We start from the raw sequence: 22977 nt of genomic DNA, 5'->3' as shown, positions 1-22977 counted from the left end.
GAAAGTAGCCGCTACTCCTACATCCCCTAGTATAGCAACATTTAAATTATTTGATTGTAGGCTAGGTAGCTCTTGCATAAAGGCAGGACATATAGTTCTTTCTTCAAGCTTCATGCCCCGTCTCAAAAGTTTATACTGCAACGTGATCAGTAGATCTGTTTTCAGTATTTGAGTATTTGGGTATGAGTTACGGTGATACAAGTCAGATTCTTATGTGTTTGTGAACGCAGAAATACCCCAAGAATTCAGCTTGCAGAAAAGGTTAGGAATTCAGGGCAGTGTTCAAAACATCTTATCAAAGTTAATAAGAGGGGAGTGTTGCTGGCTGAACCATCATCTTTCTCATCAATGTGGTCCCCAGTTGTATAGCAGTGGTTTGAGGACTGGGACCTGGCTCAGAGATTGTGTTTAGATAATGGCCATCTCCAATCATAGATAATCTGGCCCCATCTTTTCTTTTCAGACACAGCAGCAGACAAGGTCATAGGGAAGAAGATTCCTGGTGTGGTACAGATATGGATAGGGCGGCTCTGAGATGATTTACTGCTGAGATTCACTCAGCTGCCTCCATCACCCTCCGTTAACTTTCTCATCCTGTCATCTTTTGCCCTGTCGCTCTTTCTGTCTTTCATTGTTCACTCTTTTGCATTGCTCTGGGGTCCTTGACTGAATCCTCTCCTTTCTGTATCACTTGGTATAGCTTCTCTGTGTGCAGTGCATGAGCAATAAAGCATGAGATACACGATGAAAGTAAATTAGGCAAAGCAAATGAAAGATCAAGAAATGCAATCTTTTGATCATTTATGCTCTCTACAGTAATAAAAAGGTTTAAGTGGCAGGTTCTGCTATGCCCTTAGAGCACCAATCAAAGGACTGTTTTTTTAATATTGCCCTAAAAATTACTAAGGTGAAATTCTAAATAAAAACATCATAGAAAAACTGTTAGAAATTGTATTTATGGGTAAGAGGTCAATTGACTCAAGGGAAAAAAATAGTTTTAAAGGGTTGCAACGCTTTTCTTCCATGTTCTATTTTTTCTTGTAAATCCGAGGGGGAAAATGAAGCAAGACGTGAGTCATTGAAATAGACAGCCAGAGAATCAGCCCTCTGATCCACAATGGCAGCCGGGAAGCAAGATTGTGAGCTCCCAGCTCCCCCCTTCATCTTTCCCACCATTTTATGAGCACCGGTTTTACTTCTTATCCTGACACTCCCATATCCCCAGAGAAACTGTGTCTCGCAGGGGCAGAGTGAACAAAAGAGGGGCTAGCAGAGCGTCAAAATGGAGTAATGGGCCTTAATACCTGCACAGGCACGTAATCGAGACCGCGCACAGCTTTCCATGACAGATAATTGCTGATGTCTTTGTAGTGATAAATGTGACTCCCTTCTAGAGGTGCAAATGTCCTGGTTCAGCCTTAGGTTTGACAGCCTTGTGGCTCCACTGGGATTGGTGTACCTGACTGGTCGCCAGCTTTCTAAAGATTAATCCTGATCTACTTTTTCTCCCTTAGTCAAACCTCGCTGGGCTGTCTATTTTCTTTTAACCCTAAGCCTTCATAGTAAATCTCATTTCATTGTCAGCTGTGACTGTGGTTTACCTCTTCTGCCTTGTCTGCTGACTTCCTGTTGCCATTAATGCTCAATATCTCTGCTGGGGCCTGTCTGCTCGGTCCTATTTCATTCTGTGCTGTCCTACCATGTCCCCTATATAGAAAGTTCATCTGACAGACTAGCAGGAGCTTCACCAATGAAAGTACCGTACCCTCTGTATTTCATTCATACTGCCTGTTCATCTCCTTCTCTTTCTCTCTCTCAAAAAAAAAAAAAAAAAAAAAAAAAAAAAAAAAAAAAAACAGCGGTAATTGATAGTGGAATCCAATCCATCCTCCCCTCTTAAGCCCAGAGATCCAATTTATCTTTGTGAGAATGCTGATTGGCTCTCTTCTTGGCCTTGTCGATCAGACTTTGCCTGTTTTTAGATGACGTTAATTAAAGTGTCGCCATGAAAAAATAAGATCTACATTGTGATGTCTGTGTGTAGCATTAGAAATGGACCCTCTAATTCACATTGGAGCACATAAATCAACATAGTTGCTAAGACTGATATGATACAGGCTGTTTAAATCATTGTTTTAAAAGTCTCAAGCACAGGGTTTACAGACAATAGTTTAACAGGATCTAGTTCAACTGTAAACCTTTACCAGTACACTAACTTCAGTGATGTTGGTAACAAATGGCATCAGATTGACTAAGTCAATTAAAGTGTTAGTCATACTATAAAAGATGCCATGTAACAGATTTAGTACATCCTTAACTAATTTAGCAACAAGCTTATGTTAAATACCGTAGAGGCCTACCATAGTGCTTTTAAATGAATTTAATGAATTTGAAATACTTCAAACCATCCAAATCTCACAAATTCATGTTATCATGTGATTACCTGAAACCTTCAAGTAATCGTGTGATTTTGTTGTTTTTTTTCTACACAGACTTCTCCTACACTGTATAGCAATTCTCATCGCAAACATAATGGAGTCTACAAATTTAGTAAAAGAAAAATAACTCCTTTGTTATTTTAATTAGCTAGCCATATGATATAAATTGCACACAAAAAATCAGTTGAATTTTTTTTCTTTCATGATACTGTAACAGTAAGAATTGTGTTTTTCAAATATTTATTCAGCACAGTTACTCCGACACGCCTATATAAGGTCAATTGCAACCATCTGTCTATGGTATTGTCATAGTTACAGTATTAAAGCTGTTTCAAATTTAATCTCTGTACAAATAAACCAATCTGTATAAATCCCTCATGAAGAACAAGAAACACACAAAATAGACTAGGCATAAAGCTGTGGAGGAATTTAAAGCAGAGTCGTTTTGAAAAATATCAAGATCCAGATTTAGACTACTTGGTAGGTTTGAAAAACTACAAATCTACAAGGACATGGCTGTCAGTTTAGCTGAAAGTCCTACCAAGTAGTAATGACAATACTATTCAAATATCAAAAGGGATAACTTTCTGAGAATCTGCAGAGACCCTTGGCTGAAGCGAGATCATCTCTGCTTTCAGATGATATGCACACCCCAAATCGGGTATGAAGAGGTTAAAGAAATTGCTGAGAGATAGTTATATGAAAACATGTTTGGTGCAAGTCATGTGGGGGACACAAATAGTTTAAAGAAGATTAGTGCTCTGTTGAGATGAGTCTAAACTTAAAATTGTACACTGATATAAATCTATTGATTTCATCCCTATGGTGAAACATTACAGTGGCAGCATCATACTGCTATGAGGATTTTTTTTCTTATGGAAAAAACAACCTTTTAGAGTAAAGCTATACACTGCAAATCCTATTTGCGATGAGAATTCCATCCTCTGGTGTAGATCGAAGTAAATCCATGTCTTACAATGACCTATTTACAGTACAAACACAAATGCCAATTAATGAATCTTTGTTGCAAACATAGAAATATGTGAAAAACCACAACCCAGACATCCTTATGACACACACATACACACACATTGTGCTATACCTAGTGAGGACCATGTGTTGACTCCCTTTGTCTTCCATTGATTTTCAGTAATTTCAACCCTTTCTATGCCCAACCCTAGCCTGGGTGCCATTCCGAACTTAGTCCCGCCCACAAAGTTTGAGGTCGGGAAGTTCGGTCTGGCTCTGCTCCATAGTAGCGCGAGTATTATCGCCCACTGTCAGGCGATCCAATCAAATTGTCAGGGCGGGCTTTATACGATGATGGACAGATGACCAACAGTAACGTAATCAACCACGTGACCAATGCGCGCTTGGGTGACAACAATAATGGCTGCCGCTGGAGAGTTTAGGTGAGTAGATTAGGTCTGTTCTAGAAGATATCGACAGCAAATTAATTTTAAAAGAGGAACAGAGAAACGCGATCAAGTCTCATCTTCTTATTATAGGCGTGCAACTGCACGCTTTGATTTTTGTGGACAACAACTATGCCTCGGTTAACATACGTCACGCACTCCGTTGCTCTTATTGGTTGTAGGTCTATCCAATTGAGTGCAGAGGCATTCTTTTTCCTGGTTCGTTCGAAACACGCCCCATAATCACAGCTCTATGGAGCAGTATCAGACTCATATTCTGACTAGAATTGAGTCGGACTACGTCAGGCTAGCCCAACCCTAAAACTAACCCTAAATCTAACCATTACCAATACCTACCTCACCTTAACCCTAACTCAATTGAGACCTTAGCCCTAAACCTATCCATTATCAATATAGCTTGGGAGGACCGGCAAAATGTCCTTACTTTGCAACAACTGGTCCTCATTTTGATGGTGAAATTGGAAAAATGGTCCTCACTCTGAGGGCTAGACAGGTACATACATGGTTATAAGATCATGCTGCATTTTGCATTTTTGCTTTAGTTCACAATTAATAGTATAACTGGTATGAGTCAATGTGATGATAGATGGAGTTTGCTAGATATGAATGAAGCACGATAAAGGTTGCAAAAAAGTGAAATGAGTGGAAATTGAAATTCTATCAAAACAAGACTCTAGTACCTACAGGTGTTAATGCTTTTCAGTGTGAAATAATCTTAAGTATTTATCCCTTTCTGGATTTGGGTATGACTTTAGGTACTGCATTGTAAATGTCCTGGAATTTTATTTAATGAAGCCTAGGCGGAAGTTCAACTGAAGAAACTAAAAAACTTGCCCTCATCATCAGAGGCTCATTTGCCTCTGACGCAAACAAATTAGATTTGAACGGCACCTCAACAAAGTCCAATACGCATTCAGAGTTCATCTTAAAAGGACTTCAAATCCACAACTCCAGCGCGGATTCCATCCTCTGAGACATGTTGGTCCATGCAGTGCTCCAGAGATTCGCGGCGCCGCCACGCTCTCCTCGCCCCAGTCCCCACACAAGTCTCCATGTTCCAGCCATCAGCAGTCACCTTAGCTCGCTCCCATTCAACTGGCTTACACTGATTCTCATCAGGTGAGACGTACAGTATTTGTTTCAAGACTCCAATGTTGAAAGCTATGTCATGGTGGCTTAATCAGCAGATTGTGCTCTGCTTTTGTTGGATGAATCAACGTCGATTTTGTATTGATCCTACGTTTCTTTCAGTCTGTTTTGATTTCAATTAAAATTCATGCTTTGTCACACCCATTCCAATTTTAAGGTAAGAAATTTAAATTTAGAAACCAAAATTATTGTAGTTATAAAGCAAAAGTAAGTTATTTCCGGTTGTCATTGATATCTAATTAGGTCACTTGAGCCTAATATTTCAAATAAATATTAAAACGTTAATGCTTTGATCTAACAGCAGGAAAACTGTCCTCGCTCAGTCAATCAAGCAAACACTGGTTAATCACTTTTCCTGCATTATCTGATAGTACAGTCCAAGTCTTCACACCACTTTCTCGCATATATGTAGTAAACATCTAAGCGGATGTCTCGGCACTCTAAATTATAAAAGTTAAGCTTGGCAAGCTATGTCGGCTTATCCTTTCCATCAGTGTAATCAAGATAGAATGAATTAATTCCCTAGAGGAAACTCAACATTTATCATCTTAAAACTAAATCATGGGTCATTTTCAAACCTCGTGGAGTAGCCTATGCATTTTTAGATGACTTAATCATGTTTACTGTTGTTTGACTTTTAACACATGCAAATGAGCATAATACTCATTCGGCCGCCTCATAGTGAAAGGTTTCAGTTTTCAGGACGCGCTCTACCCATCGTGGCGGGCCCTTAATGGTGTCCTCTGCCTAATGGGCGGGTGCATTATGGCCCCATCACCCATCTATGCAGTCGCATCACGAAAGGTGCTTCACTTTGAACCCCTTATTACATGATGGCTCAATGGATGATCAAGTTTAACCATTGCGGCTTGCATGTTGGGTCTTCCAGTCATTGCAGCTTGATGTTCAATTATTTAATTAATATTATTAGACCGCTTCTTGACTGGAATGGCAAATCTTTTTCTAAGATGACGTTATTCTGTCTGCAGCCATGCTTCAATTTTTATGGATGCTGCCCCATCCATAGGTTTTGGGAGATTCGTTCAAAGTAGTTGGTTTGCAGATTCATGGCCTACATGGAATTATTTATTTTGTTCTTGCCATCTTTTATTTATTTTCACCATCATTTTGTGTGCCTTTCTGTCAAGTTGTGAACTGCAGGCAGCTTCTCTACTGGTGCAGATGGGAAGTCAATAGAAGCAAGTGACCTATATTATAGGTAACTCTACTAACTCTCAGTGTGTGTCACAGGTAAGAGCGGAATATTAAGGATTGCTTGAGCCCTGTTCCAGAGTATTTGTGTGTTTGTCTGTGAGTGTTTTTTTAGGTGTTGTTCACCAGAGACTAGACGAAGGTTAATTACCTCCCCGTCCTTCGCTGTCGGCTGGCTTCACCTGAATAGGTCGGTTCATCTGAAGAAGCAAAAAAGAAGAGAAAGGAAGTTCCAGTTTAGCCAAACAGAAGGTAACTTTACAATATAGAAATTGCATATATAGTTATATAAAGTAAATAAAGAATATATATATGGTGTATATAACTTAAATCAAATCAAAGTTCTGTGAAATCAAACAGTCCACTTAGCAAATAATATTTTGGACAATATATTTTGCACGCTGTTGCGCAAATATAATAAAAAAAACAAGGTGGAAATTATTGGCAATTAACAAGGGACACTCATTAAAGGAATGGTTCTACAGGTGGGCACCACAGACCACTTCTCAGTACCTGTGCTTTCCAGTCTATTTTTCTTTTCACTTTTGAATGTTGGTGGTAGCATGAGACAGATTCTACAAAACACACAAATGGCTCAGGTACAGTAGTGCAGCTCCTCCAAGATGGCAGATCAATGCATAAGCTGTGACAAAAATATTTTCTGTATCTGTCAGCATAGTGTGCAGAGACATGGACACCAGGAGCCATTGAGGAGGCCATAGAAGTGCAACAACACAGCAGCAGGACCACTACCTCCGACTTTTTGCAAGCAGGAACTGGAGGAGCACTGCCACAGACCTGCAAAATGACCTCAAACAGGTCACAAGATGCAGATTGTGTCTGCACAAACTGAAACCAACTCAATGTGGATGGTATCAGGATCTGACGTCCACAGTCGGGGCGTGTGCTCACAGCCCAACACCGTTCAGGGCGCCTGGCATTTGCCAGAGAACACCAGGATTGAGATTGGATTGAGCTGGATGCTGGAGGTCTTCACCAGAGATGGTGGAAAGGGACAGACTAGCTGCACCTGCACTGAACCAGCTGTTTGAATTTGGCAGCCGTTTCCTTACTATTCCTTTACTAAGAATGGCGTGGATTAACTCACTGTTATCTGGGGAGATGAGTCATCAGGACTTTATATAAATTTGTTGTTGTGGATTGAGGATCAGTGTAGCATCAGTATCAAGCCTGCAACCGGGTTTATTGATCATATTGCCGGTTTTCATTCGTTTTATTTTTTGGTGGGCCCACTAATTAAAAAAATTCATTTATCATCTATGTATTGTGTTAATACTAAAGGACTCCTATGTGGTTAGGACTGTTAAAAATAATTTAATTTAGAACTTCATAAGCATTTTAAAGAAAGGGAAAGTCCCTATTTATAAACCAGGTTGTTGAAAAAGCCTGTTGTATTTTATCTGTTTGTTTTTTTTTCTGGTTAATTGAAAAACTCCAAAAGGCAAGCAGATAATACCCATTTTTGTTTCTAATTATTCAGTCCGACATAGGGTGTGTTATAGCACTATTCATTGTGAGGGGAAATTCCACAATTTAACACATGGTCTGCTGTAATTTTCATTCTGAATTTGGTAAATAAATACTTTACAGAGTCTCATTATTTATGGGTCAGACGGAAACAGTTCAACAAAGTTTAATTCTTTATGAAAGGTACCTGCAGTATCATGGGAAATGTATTGAAACCAGGGTCTAACATTAAATACATAGCACCAAGAGCGCTAAATCTAGCCTTAGACACCAGAAAAAACGAGTTTTGTATTTGTAAAAATTGAGACTGTTCTAGTTCCGTGGCCCAGGCATTACATCAAAGGAAATTACATCAAAATTGGATCAGCCTGCTGTGCTTTTCTATTTTAATTTTGTGTGTGACTCCATAACCAAGCCTTCATTGGTTATAAAATGTGTTTTTGTTGATGATATTTTTGCAATTTTGTTGTGAGCACATTCAACTTATACAGAACAAAGTATGCAATGAGAATAGGTCACTCATTCATTCTAGAAGGAGTTATTTAAATGTTTTATTTTATTGAGTGCTTTTTTATTAGTAGTATATATAACATAACAGTGCTTCTTGTGTCTGTTTTCCAAATTTGCTCTATTTTGTGTGGAAAGCACAAGAACGACAAAGTTAAAAACAGATAAATCTGTGTAATGCCCAATGACTGTCTTTAATTAAACCTGGGCAAAGTCTCCAGAGAGCCTGAATTCCCCTTACAGCTGAACAGAATTAGCACTTTTCAATGACAGAGTCACACTAGGTGTCAGTTGGCACTTGAAGATTAATGCCATTACATCAGCTCCTCCCAGTCACACTGGGAGGGGTCTTATCTGACTGGTCCTTGCTCCTCCTGTCCCCTACTGGGTCCAGACTTCCAGTCGCCAACTATATTACGCTCATCCCTGACCCTTAATAATTTCTTCTGCTTTTTTGTGTCTTGCTTCTGTTCACAAGTGTTATGCCTCACACAGCCATTAAGGTAACATCATCGTCAGCCTATTTCAAATAGTACAGGTCATCTCCTTCTTCTGAAAACTACTGAAAGACTGAAAGCAGCACAGCTATAAAACACGTACTGAAAGTTTAACAGTGGGGAGCAGATAAACAACCTTTGAGAAAAATCCTTGCAGAAGTAAAATCAAAAATGTTTGAAGCTCACATAAAATGAAAACTGTTCAAAATGAAAGCTCAATTGGTTCTTTCCCCATGGAGTTCAAGACAAAAAAAAACAACAAAAAGAGTTTGAAAGTTCAGAGCCATGTCTTAAGATCGAGTGTACTGAGTGTGCCTTCACACATCAAATTTGGCACTTTTTTCTTTCTACTATAGGCTTTAATGGCCATGTTCTTTAAATTAGAAATTTTTACCAGGTTTTCTGCCTTTCAAAAGGCCTGTGACTGGCAGAAAACATTGCCCACTCGGATCAGTCAGATACAGGGCAACATAGTGGATGTTGTTCCCTCAGGCAATGCAGAATCTGACAGCAGTTGACATAAACTGAAACCATGGCTAAATATTGACCACAGATTGCTCGACATGTATACTGTAGATACAGTAAGATACTATGTTGGTAGTATTGTGCTCCCCTGACAATATACCTTTAGCACTTTAATAAAAGTTATTGAGAAAACAAACACATATTTAGAGTTTATTGCAAAAATAAAGTTTTTTTGTATAGGAAAAGAGACTATTATTCATATGGCACATGATACAATTCTGGTATATCTATTATTGGCTAGGCAGCCACTTTCATAGTTCACCACAAAAACAATCTGAAGTTGTTATTATGGATGCACACAATCTTTGCCTGTGGAAAAATCAGATGCAGCGAGGAAATTTGCGTTTGTATTACAAATAGCTGATAAATTGAGATAGCCTGTCTATTTTTCAAAGTATAGATATTGCCCATTGAGTTTATATTTGCCTTTTGTTATTATTAACATAGCATAAAGGTGTTCTATAATTCATTGTCTTTTGACATGAAGAACACCACCAAACTTGAAAATGGAATTTACTGAGCTGCAAAATGACAGCACACTCAGTCCTACACAGCTTCACCCCTCCATCTCTGGGTAGATGCCCCAATTCTGCTTCCACCCTGCTTCAATGTTTGGTAGTTAAGTACCTGCTTGGCAGACGGTTCTCTGTGATGTAGATGAAGAAGTAAGGATGCACAAGCAAACTCACTGAAGTGTATCTTAAAGGCATATCATTTTCAACTGCTCAAAACCTTTACACCAAACACAAAAGGGCTTCTCATCAAGCAACTGTGACAAGCATGGTGTAAAATCTATATAAGATTAGCTTGATTTTAATAGTGTTAGTGCAGTTTATATTACAATAGAATTTGTCTTCTTCATTAAACCAACACTCTAATGGAGCAAGGTGCAGTTTATATAACCTGAGCACAAATCTAGGCCTAAAGGGCTGGTTAAACTCCCGCAGCAGTGTGTTGCAGAGAGCTTGTTGCAGGTACAGTATGACACAGACATTTTTGATTTATGCTCAATATTGAAGCGTGGTCTGCACTGTTATTCCACGCCACAACGCAGGAGTGACAATCACAAACTCGCTGTGGGTCTAGTTACGGCCGAGGCAGTGAGGAAGTTGGGGCAAGTTTGTCCTACAACGGAGGGACATATGATCTAAAAAGATCGAGGACCTGGGTGGAAAAAGGGTCCCAGCGTTCTCGCACACCTCGCTCTTCTAGCTGGTCCAACTCCACATGTAGTTTTTCACAATGACGGTCATACAAACAAAACAAGCCAGTAAGGTACCAAACAGGAAATACGCATAGTTTGGAGCAGATGTAGATTTGACCAATCAGTGGCCTCCTGTCTGCGGCACTGTCTGCAGTCCCCTACAATTTGGGAGAGGTGCAGCATAGTATCTGCGGAGGGGGCGGGGACGTCTCTCAGTTGAGCGCAACACCTACGCAGACGACCTAGTTTTGAAGTATAAATGAGCCTTAAGGATCAGTGAAATGGATGGACAGACATTCCTTTTCTATTCTTGACTCACAATTCTTTTTGTGTTGATCTTTAGTTGTTTAAGTTTTGGAGTTTCATTGCTGGATTGTTTGGAATACTATGGTCCTTCCATACCTCAGTTTTCCTTCAACTGTTTCTCTGATATTAACTTTGTATTCATTATTATATTTTCTGGGGAGCTGGGGAGCTTACCTGAACTTTCTGAAATATGTCATCTTTGTTTAGCTTAGACTTAGACTTTTAGTTTTTTTTTTTTACCACAGTTCACTTCCACATTTCTTGTTTGGCAAGTTGACTATAACTTGTAAACAAAGCAACACATGAGACGACTGTTCCTCTCATTGGACAGAAAGGAGTATTGTGGACCAGAACATAGACCCAGATATATAGCAAAACTATCATGGAATTTTTGCATGCCTTTCCTTTATTTTAGCTTCAAAATAACTGTGTTAAGAGCAGCTTATTGAACTTAGATTTCACAAAGTTTTATCCCTAATTTTTGGACGACATCAACTACTGCATGCTTCAGTTATAGAAAACAGAAGGCTCTCTGTGCCTTGACCAACAGTAAGCTAGTAGCTGTATTGGTTATGTTTTATGTAGTTGGGTTGAAGCAAGGTCTATTTGTATTTACTACAGTATTTGCTGTATTAATACACCAACACCCAATTCGAAGCAGCCTGAGCCGAGGCCACCTTGAAAAGTAATCCTTGATCCAGTTTGGCCCAGACCTGCAAAAAATAATAAATTAAATAAATTTGACCAAAGGAGGAAGCCCAGCCTGGTTTGTTTACAGTGTGCTAACTCTGAATTTGTGAGAAAAAAAAAAACCTTTGAACAATTTTTGGAAGGCTGTGACATAGTTGTGTTTTAGGTTTAGGCAAATACTGTGTAAAATGCAATGGCTTTCTATTGTATAGCCATATGAAACATAGGAAACAAACATCGCTTCCACGTAAGCTGAAATGAAGAATCAATTAACCTTCTGGATTATGTTCACCAAGAATATCTACAGTCAATTTTTAAGAGTCAAGAAATTTAATTCAAAAAGTGGAAAAAACAGCGGTACTGTAATAACACTAACCTTTATTATCTTGCACATTTGTTTAAATACTTGACTTACTCCAATTACTCAGCTGAAAGCTGGATAAATATATAATACAATTATTATTGTGTTTATTGTTTTATGGAAGGGCTAATCTAATTCGGGTTTTTATCTCATCTATTTTTGCAAATGGGTAAAGTTCACAGCTGTCCATGTTGGGAAATCTGTTGCTAGTACTCCTCTGAATATGCTTACATCTATCTCCTAAACAAGGAGATAGTTGAAAGTGGTCTGACAACAACAGTATTATTGTCATTTGGAATATTGGGTTTTACAAGATGTTGTGCCTATAAATGTATTTCTTATTTTTTTTTTTTTTTTTTGGCTGTATGTGTGGTTCTGTAGCAGATATAGTTTGTTGCAGGACTGGAATATCATAAGAGATTTTTAAGGGTCCCATAATCTCTGTCTGATGATCATTCAACTTCTAGGTCTTAAACGACAGTTACTAGTCAGAAAGCTTCATTAGTAGCCCCTGGGTCACTGCAGCAACAAGAGTCATTTACTAACCCAAAAGTACGCTTTGAGTTGCTTAGCAACAAGGTGGAAATAGCCAGGAGGCAAACATGGCAACCAGGTCATTGGTCTTGAGGCTGTTTGGCAACCAATTCACTATTCTCTACCTTTCTATTTTTCTTTGCTTGGTCAAAAAAGGTGAGCAGGAGGGAGAAATATGTTTTTAACTTCCACAATCCCGTTTGTCCTACTTTCATGTCCCTTTTTCAAGACTGATAACATGTTTTCAGAGTGAAACTGCAACAACTTCAGTTTCATCTTCTTGCCAAAATATGGCAATGAGCTCTATGACAAACTGTGGATCTATAAATAATGCTCACATACATATGGCTTTAATGCAGGAGCTTCTCTAAGCTGCTCTGTAGAGTTCTCTAAAAGAGCTTTATAAATGGACAACTGGAATGATTCTAAGTTTGCTGTACAGACATTTTTAACTTCATATTACTTTATCTTCTTTTCCTCTTCTTATTTTTTTCCTCAGATGTACCACGAAACACACAGAGGCACAAAAGTCTTGGGGCTCAATAACAGCAGGTGGCTTAGGTGACATTTTAATCCCTTATTACTGAGTGTGGGATTAGCCAACAGATCAAGGCAGAGTTAATTATATGAATTCATCAGAGGCTGGGTGAAGAGGCTGCCTTCTTTACCCTTGGGCCAAAACCTACCACCCACCCACAAACATGCACACTGAGTAAAATGACAAGTGACATTCTATTTATGAGACACCAGCTAGCTTCTTATTAGTACTGGATTGACAAGAAGCAGGGACAATATAAATCAGGGCCTCGAGAGATGCTTTGAGAAAAATGACATCTACCACCTTAAAAACTGTGCAGAGCAAAATTAACTGCATAAATGTTAAGGGTGAAGACAGCAGATATCATTTTGCAGATGCCTTGGGCCTGAAAGTTCAACAACCCCATACCCACCCTTCACCCGTACACCAAATTTGACCTTTATCTTTGTCTCTCACTACCCCTTTGGCCCCTAAAACCAATATGCTTCCCACCACAGCCCCTTAATGGGTTGATCAATGCTGACAAATAGGCAGCTCATGCTGTCTTGCAGGGAAACCAAAGTGTGTGCCTCTGTGCTACTGCACTTACGAAGGCCATCTCTCTTTTTCCTGTTTTCTCTTTTTTTTCTTATTCCCCTATATTCCACTCTCTATATTTCCTCCTCTTCATGCTCTGTTTCCTTTATGTCTATACATTTTTTCTTTCATCTAATCTCCAGGGGCAAATCTATATCTCTCATTCTGCTATGATGAATAAAAGTCAGCTGCAGTCACAGAGGGAGGAAGAACCAGTAGCATGGAAGAAAAGAGCTTGCTTACAGTTTCCTATATAAGTCAGTGTTCAAGCCTCAAAGATTGTGCAGGCACGTTTTGACTGTGCATATCTCTGTTTTATTTTTCCAGCATGTCTGATTGATAACAGGAGAGCAAGAATGAAAACAGACGAGAACACTATTGGCTTTCGAGTGTGTTTAACTGTGATCTGTGAATACCACGGTTCACACCACAAGCAAGGGGAACAACTAAGGAGAGGCTGTTACAAAAAAGCAAGTACTTGTGTTCCTCTCATTGGATCAAATGACTACATTTCTTATTGCTGCTTCTTGAGAACCAGAATTGTCAAGCGAATGAAGAAAATAAGAGCTGAATAAAATAAACAGTTTCTGAAAAAGATGATATCAGATAATTGAAATTACATGATATAAACCCGACAAGAAAGCTGATAAAATACACACTTGATTATTTTTCTATGGTGGGAACTGGAAAAGAATATTAAAATTTATGCTATATGAAATTAACATGTAATTCTTAGATTTACTCGTGCAATTTGGGTAAGAAAACACTCAATGAAACACTCAACAAAGGACAATGAGTACAACCAGATTCTAAACCACTCACAGACTTTTAATGGCTGCATTTAAATCCAACACATTTCTTCTTAAAAATAAAGCTCTCACCCAGACCAAGCTCTATCCTTTCCGGATTTCAATGATATTGGAAAATAGAGTTAACATTACTTTCCCAGGTCACAGTAGAACTGACAAATTGATTAACTACAAAGTCAAGCTGCAGCAGAGTTTTTGAACATTTAGTATGATACCAGTCTCATCACTCTGAGCCAAATATACAGGATAGTGCACACACTGTAAGCGCTGCTACTAATACATAAAAGCAAAATGTCTTAAATACGGCAGCAATGAGCCATAAATAATGCGGGTGGATCCAATGACCTCTATATGCTGAACTGTTGAATTCACAGCATTTCCGCTTATCTGCAGATTAATTTAGCCAACAATTCATTCAACTAGGCCAAAGTCCTACATGACAACCTCAATTCCGAAAACGGGAAAAAGGACGAGCAAAAGAAATTGACATTAAAGCAAAAGTAACACACTCTAAACGGGCATAGCTAATTCTAAAGGCTTGGATGAAGAGCATGAATTGCCCTTATGGGAATACACAGTGATGGTACATTAAAAGCAGAGAAGACACTCCATTGACTTGATGGGACTTTCACATTATGTACTTAATTTCCTTACATTTAGAGCCACGTAACACAAATCATTTTGACATGCCAGTACACATGGTATGATAAGAAGCAGTGTGATTGCAGCTTTATGTTCTCCCATAATATCCTGCAGGTTATCGCGTCCATTTCCTTGTTCAAATTTAATGTTCATATCTGTTTTCAAAAATAAATTCACCTACTTTCGATAAAGCATATAGCTAGGATTGTACGGGTTGTCCTGAGAGATTCATGTGGTTGTGCAGCTAAATATTCAAGGACTTTTTTTCTTTACACTCTCTTCTCTCGCCACATATGCAGTGATGCAGCTATTAATTTTCTTCGCCCTTTGTTTTACTTTGCACAGAAAGTACACTTTGCATAGTATGCTCTTTCTGTAATCTTTATGAGAGACCCTCTGCTCTCAACTGGCAACCAGTCAAGGTAGATATTCCAGCCTGGTTCTTCAAAGGGAACCTTTCTTCTCCACTTTCTAACATGTTTCCTTAAGATAAAGGAGATAAAGGAGAGCGTTAAAGTAAAGATTTAATGAATACAATGGGATGGTCCTCTCAGATATCATTTTCTGCTGGTGTAACGTTCACCAATTGAAACTAAGGGAGGAACTTGCTTGAATTTTACTGTTTTATATTATAAATATATGTCATTGTACAGTTTGTAGATTTTAGATTTTAGTCTGAACTGGTCTATGTTTAATAGATTTGAAAATAATAAATGGGACTAATTCAAATGAATTTAAAATCAATGCTATATAAACAATCTAGGATATATTTAATAATGAAATCCACAAAATGAGAGATAATTAAAAATTATGTTACATCAACCCTGCAATAAATGGCTCATTGTTCCATGCTGAATCCAACAAAATGCAATAATAATAAAACAATTAGCGTGGGCTTTATGTTCATGTTCTCCAAGAAAAGCTCTTATTCATGCAAAGCTGTTTTTTTTTTTTTTTTTTGTACATGTCATTTGAGTTTGACAAAATCATACTTTAATTGTGGTATTCTTGTGAAAACGGAGTGATGATTCATTATCTGTTCACTGAGAAAAATTATTGGTGTCATGAGTTTTATATATTCTCTGGAGGCTCTGGAGTATTATCTTAAGGCACACACTGTGTGATATTTTCAATCATTGCATGCAGCTACAGCTCACACTGTACGTTGAAACTGCAGGGTTTAAAAGTTCAGAGCTCACAATGTATGTTCTCACACTGTGTGACCCGATGCGATCTACCTGCTCACACTGTACGTCTAAAAACCACTTCGGACTCAGCTCTGCAGTGAGATGGCGCTACTCAGACTCGTCTGTCCGGAAGCCAAACGGGTAGAAGAGGAATATGAAGCTCATTAGAGAAAAACGCTATGCCTTGGAAATTTGTACCATTTTGTGTGCTGAAAGCCCTAAAAAGAAAAGGCAACGATGTATTTGGACAAAGACATGTCTGAGCAAACATGGCTACTATGGTCTGTCAATTTTACAGAAAGAACTCAATTTCATTCGCACCCCTGCCATGCTTTTGTGTTTTCTTCTGAGAGAAAGAAGAAGATTCCTTGTTTGCACATGTCCACTGAGCAATTTTCCCTCGACGGCCAACTGAATTTAAAACATGTTTGACTTTCTCCTCACGATTCCTGATCGGGAGGTGGTCGTGAGTGGCTGATCGCCCCTTATTACCCCATGTACACTACATGAAGCATAACCAGGCTGAAAGTCGACCCGATCAAAAAATTCTTGCACGACTGGAAAATCTGGCTTTCTTGGACATTTGGGCTGAATTATGTCATGGCAGCCTAATCACTACAATATATCAAATAGAAACTGATAAAAAAAAAAATTATTTTGAGCTTCATGTACCCATCCAAGAGCTCTAAAATTACTTACTTACTTACTTACTTACTTACTTACTCTAAAAGTAGTTTAAAAAAAAAAAGTGTTACTTTGTTGCTTTAACTGTTTGATAGAATTTTGAACTTTTTTGTCACGGTTTTGGTTCTGTTTAAGTTTTCTTTTAAGATTTAAGTTTCACTTTGATCCATTTTTTTCTTTCTTTTCTAGTTTTATTGGATTAATTCCTATTTTGTGGTGTTTGCTGGATGTATTTGAGTTCTTAGGTATTCCTTGATTGCCCTCTCTTGTCTTCTTGCGTTGGTCTCCTTATCCCTAGCTCCTTTCTAGACTTCTCTGTTCACACCTGCTTCCAATCACCTTATTAGTCCTGTCTTTGTTCTGTCTCCTATATATACTCTCCCTGTGCAGTTCCTCAGGGCTGGTTCCTTGTCTTTTCCTGGCTCCACATGTATGTTTTTCCTAATGTCTCCAAGGTTCTGGTCTTTCTGTATTTTTTATGTTGGACTTTTGGAATCCCGCTTCAGTTGCTTGTGAGTACTTAATTATATCTACCAAACTCACCTCTGCCTCCTCACCTCTGCATTTGGGTTCTCAAAACGTCAACCCAACCGTGACATTTTTAGCTTAACCGAGTGCAGTTATTCGATGTTGCAATAAATGTGGGTGAAAAAAAGAATATAAACAGCGGGCTTTTTCTCATACTGAAAAGATCCACAAGAATCCCCTTCAAATACAAGATCTTTGTAACTGCTATGTGTGGTTCTGCGGATGGGCAGTTTTTTGGCCATTACATTGACCATATTAAACATTTAATTTCCTTTTTCATAGTGCGCGCTTTTCACCCTATGTGCTCGTACACTATTTCCTCATTTGCCTTCAACCACCACAAAAAAACGTAAAAACTATAAAATTAAAACTATAAATAATTTCAGGCAGTAAAGGATTAAATGGAACAGCATACACAATTGCTGTCAAACAATCAAACCTATATACACCGGGTCGAGTACCAGGCAGCCTTCCTCCCATACAAGAAGTGAGTCCTCCTGTAGGGTTTAACTACAAGAATTCATTTCTGAAAGAGAACAGACTAGATTTATGGGAATTAAAATATAGTTTATGTCAGCAAAGAAAATACAAAAGGATAAAGAGGTGTAACAAAGGCTTTAAGCTGGCGAAGCTACAGTACAGCATATAATAACACAGAAAATAAACCTATCAATGATTTTATAATTTATATATTTAGAGGGAAACCGGTTGACTGAACTTAAACAATTTAGAGGCAAACCTGTTGACGGAACATAAAATATTCAATTTTGTGGGTAAATTCAGTTTAGTTTTTTTTGGTGAACAAACTTGAAATTTAATTTAAAACTGTGTATGTGACTTAGAGCTGATTAAAAATTAACAACCTGACTTCAGCCTTGTTAAGTTTCAATCACTTTGATTGAATTTAATCTGCTGTGTTTCACCTCCGCGGCAGCAACAACCCCTAAACTCTTAATTTCTAAGAGATAATTTTGCTTTGCGGTCTGTAGGTTCAAAGTAGGTATAATAGCAGAGAATTGGTCAGGAGCCAGCAGACACCGATTAAAAATAACTGAAGGATATTTTTCAAAGCATGCCACACACTACTGCTGTTTCACCACATATAATGAGATGTACCTACAGTGGGGCAAAAAAGTATTTTTTGCCCCACTGTATAACGGGTTCAAACAGGTGCCATTAATGAAGGTAACGAGTGGAGGACAGAGGAGCCTCTTACAGAAGAAATTACAGGTCTGTGAGAGCCAGAAATCTTGCTTGTTTGTAACTGACCAAATACTTATTTTCCACCATATTTTGCAAATAAATTCTTTAAAAATCAGACAATGTGATTTTCTGGATTTTTTTTCTCATTTTGTCTCTCATAGTTGAGGTATATCTATGATGAAAATTACCGGCCTCTCTCATCTTTTTAAGTGGGAGAACTTGCACTATTGGTGGCTGACTAAATACTTTTTTGCCCCGCTGTAACTTAAGCACAACAATATTATTCATATTCATGAAAGCTAAAGAGTTCTGCATAAACCAACATCACCTAAAGATTTATGGTGTTTGTCTTAATGCCGATGTGGCTAAACTGTATTCAGACAGAAAAATGATTTGCAAGTCAATATTATGTAATTTGTCCTTTTGCAAAAAAGTCCCTTTAAAACTGAGAAAGAGAAAACCCTTTTTCATACAGTACACTGTGACAGACTCCAGTCCTTCTTTATTTGTGTTGTGTAATCTTAGATGTACATATGTATTACTGTTTTGAGTTAAGATTTATTTATTTATATTTCTTTTTAAATTTCCTTTAATAACAAATACAAAAATACTTAGAACATCAACTCCTTATTCATTGACTTACATCATTAGAAAACTAGTTCTCAGATCAACACACACTGCAACAGCCAAAATGACTGTTTACATCACCCATTGCTCACACATCAGGATATCCTGCCCGTCACTTTTGTGTGGAAGGGGAAACAGGGCCAGCACTGTTGGAATCATTCTTTTTCTCAAATTGGTGTGCGAATTCACAGCGGCCTCCTTAAGAGACTAGAGAGACAGGAGGGATTGGACCCGCTGTGTGTGTTGCTGGAGTGATCACACGCTGCCTGTCTCCCCTGAAAACACATGAAGGAGGGCTGTGTCTGCCTCACTGTGAGGAAGAGTGAGAAGGGGTGCTGACAGCTCAGCCGAGGGATGCTGACAGTGATCTGGAGCCTATTTTTAGCTCCATAAGCCACACCTCCTAGATAGGAATTTCATATTGATCTCTGCTTGGGCAAGGGATTAGGGGTAGCACATACTTTAAAAACATAAATGAATGAATAAATAGTTGCTAATATCCATCTGACAGAGTAATGTGATGCTTCTTTGTTTGTGTTTGGTGTCTAATCTCGCCCCGTTTTCCATAATTACCTGACAATTGATCCCCCCATGGAGCATTTTTTAATTAAATTTATCTCTATGTATCCCGTATTGAATCTTTGGTCCTCAGAAAGGCTGAATCAATTTATAACACCCCACCCTTGTTAGCCTGGTCCACCCCTATTACACCTTGGGAATTGTAGCCCAACCTGCATCAATAACGGTCTTATTCCTCAATTCTATATTTATTTTCTAGGTAGTCTATACCCAACAGGCCTCCTGCCGCAGGGAGACAGCACAGGCCTTCCAAGACAGACAGTTAATGAGAGATCCAGCCATCGTGTTTTATCTTCTGCTCCATAAAGCCTCTGTTCTTCCTCTGACTGTGGATGGACGGCTGTGTAGATCACCGAAACCAATGGCCAGTACACTATATTACATTTATTGCCCCCCGTTTTTTTTTTCCTTCCCATTCCCCTCCTTCTTTTTCCTGTGGAAGTAAAAGGGGTGGAAAAAAGACGAGGTGAATCAGTGTAGAGGTGGGTTAGAGGAAGGAGGGGGTGAAGATTCGACACAGTGAGACAAGACAAACAAATTAGTCAAAGTGACAGGGAGTTTTATGAGGTCTGTTCTTGTGAGGCGAGAGCTCCTCTCGTTCTCTTTCATGGGCCGCAGGGACACTATGCCAGGGCATTCAGTATGTGAGTATGTGTATTGCTGTGTGCATTTGAAATGTTGAAAATATCTGGAGAGAATAAAGGAACGACGACAAAGGGAGAAACAAGGCCCGATCGCAAAGTATACACTTGAAATCTGTTCCTGTTATCACCAACAGTTATATTGCACTTGAACGTGCTTTTACACAAGGATGAATTTGAAATCATGTAAATGATCCTTAATATCTTTTCAAAACAATAAAATCTAAACTTGACAAAGACCATGTCTATCTTAATAAAAAAGTAATTGCTGTAATTCTTAAAGTGGAACAAAAAGAAATAAAGTAAATAATTGGTATTTGTTAGTTGAAGCATTAACCCCCTAATGACGTAAAGAAGCTAGTTGCATACATGCAGAAGAGTAGCTTTTCTCTTCAAGCTAAATATCCGTTACCTTACAAGCAAGACAAATTGTTGCGAGAGTTAAATTCCCAAGCTCCCAAAAATACACCTTGCCAGAAGCCAACAGATGCATTAGTCTTGATAAAGACATTTGTTGAACCAATGAAATGCAGTGACGTGTATGACGTCAATGCATCAATCAGAAGAGGAAGTCTGGAGCAAAACAAAGATTGCTGCTAGTTTTAGCTGGAATATGCCCTATTTCTTTTTAAAAAATGAGCAAAAGGATGCAATTTGTGCCTTTGTGGATGGGAAAGATGTTTGAGCGTTCCTCAGACTGAAATTGGTAAGAGTTTGATCTATTAGTTGGTTTTTGTTAGTTTTGAAACAAATCTACAATGCAATACGTCACAGCTTCTTCTGCTGCTGTGATTGGCTAAAAGCTCGACATGGGAGGCCAGTGCCACTTAAAGAATTGGTCTGAGTCCCTCCCTTTTTATGAACAATTTCCACAGGAGCCTTTTCCAAATGTAAACTGTGTAGAATTCAAATTCAACTACATGAATCAATCTAGTTTATGCCAACCTACAATATATGTAGCTAGCTTTGTAATTCTTTGATTAAGGGTTGCATTTCATATCAGAGTAGACAGGTAGGAGTAATAGAATATGCACCAGGAGACACCAGGACCATGACCTCACAGGGAGCTACAGGAAGCCAGCCAGGAACCCCCGACCCTTCCTCTCCCAGTGTAACCGCACAACATCCCCAAAGAATGCACCTACACTATCTCCAAAATCCGGAAAAGCGCCTAGTAACCCCTTGTATATTACACGACGCACGATGAGGCTAAACATCCGCCCAACCAAAAAGATTCTTGCACAACTGAAGGATCGGCCTGAAAAGGGCAAACACTCATACAGTGTATGCCTACCCTAAAAGGAATAAGATATTTACATATTTATTTTTTGCAGCTCATGACTAAACAAAACAGTTTAAAACTAAATGATTGCTCACATTGCTTTCACTACACGCAACACAGCACAATAAGTATAAAGTGTGGACTAGGTCTGACAAATGGAGACCCAGAAGAGAAAAGGAAACAATAACTCGGTAGCTCCCCGGGAGCACCTGTCTTTCTGGAAGGCCACAGTACAAATGTTTCTGACGAGTACTGGGGAAGCAGTTGAAGTGTCACACAGAGCAAAGAAAAGCACAAGAATAATAATAAGTGGGAATGTAATGACACACAATTCATCTGTCAGATTTATGAATGTGTGTCCCACTTTACTCCACTCATGTACCCGCTGCTATGGTCTGCATCACAGCTCATACACAATACCGTGCTGATGAGAGGAGTCAGCTGTGAGAAATCACAAAACAATAGGGAAAAAATAGTGCTCTGCTAAAACAGCGAGAAGCAGAAATTGTCCAGAGCTCACAGGCACACATTGGCAGATTGGCTCAAGGTATAAAAAGACCTGCTGAGCTTTGTCTTTAATTCATTTGTTTTAATATTCAAATGGGTGGAAGGATACAATAGGCTTTTTCTTTTTTTTGTTTCCAGTTTTAGGGTTTTTTCTTTTTAATTTCAATATTAAATCTATTTTCCTATGAGTTCAGTACTGGTATTTCAGGGCAAATAGGTGTATTTTATTCATCCTTTTCTATTTCCCTCTTGGTTTCCTGTGTTTAGTGTACTTTCTTCATCACCGTTTTTCAACCCAGGTTTTTTTCCCCACCTTTGTGTTCCTGTAAACCTTCTCATATTGCTTTTTTCTTTTGGTTAACACTGGATTCCCTGCACTGCAGCAACTTTGTTTCATCTTAAAATAAGTCTTCTTGTCATCCATCTACCATCTGTCATTTATCTGCTCCCCTGCATGTAGCTCCTCACATTATTATAAACTACCACATGCAGGCTGATTTTTGATTTGAAATTGTATTATTCTACAAATCAAATGCTAGGACAGCATGCAGTTATTTGATGTTATTTTGCTAGAAATTGGTGCAGTGCCTCCTTTGAGGGTGAGCCCTCATGGGGGTAACGATTCTTTGTTCATCTCTAACAGGCTCTGCATGTTCAACTAGTGTCCAGTGAATTATACTTAGCATTGCAGGACTAGAATGGAATTTATTTTGCAGGACTAGAATAGAATTACTTTAATAGATGAATAGCTTTGCAATGAAAATAATATTGTTACCTAAAAAGTGTGTATGCAGCTACTAAACTATAAACAGGGAAGGAAGAGCTCT

General features: G+C 38.6%; 1 protein-coding gene across 5 annotated transcripts in view; it reads right to left on the bottom strand.

The window, feature by feature from the left end:
- celf6 (CUGBP, Elav-like family member 6) overlaps positions 1-22977 on the bottom strand; it is a 191243-nt gene that overhangs the window by 63115 nt on the left and 105151 nt on the right. For all 5 annotated transcript variants that reach the window (XM_015391661.1, XM_015391684.1, XM_015391669.1 and 2 more), the window contains exon 3: positions 6387-6435. In XM_015391661.1, the coding sequence (XP_015247147.1) occupies positions 6387-6435 (49 nt within the window). The remainder of the gene's footprint in view (positions 1-6386; positions 6436-22977) is intronic.

The sequence above is a fragment of the Cyprinodon variegatus genome, unplaced genomic scaffold (genome assembly GCF_000732505.1).
Source record: "Cyprinodon variegatus isolate N-32 unplaced genomic scaffold, C_variegatus-1.0 Scaffold22, whole genome shotgun sequence".
Lineage (NCBI taxonomy): Eukaryota > Metazoa > Chordata > Actinopteri > Cyprinodontiformes > Cyprinodontidae > Cyprinodon > Cyprinodon variegatus.
The sequence above is the reverse complement of the archived record's forward strand: the minus strand, read 5'-3'. Positions and strand labels throughout refer to the sequence as shown.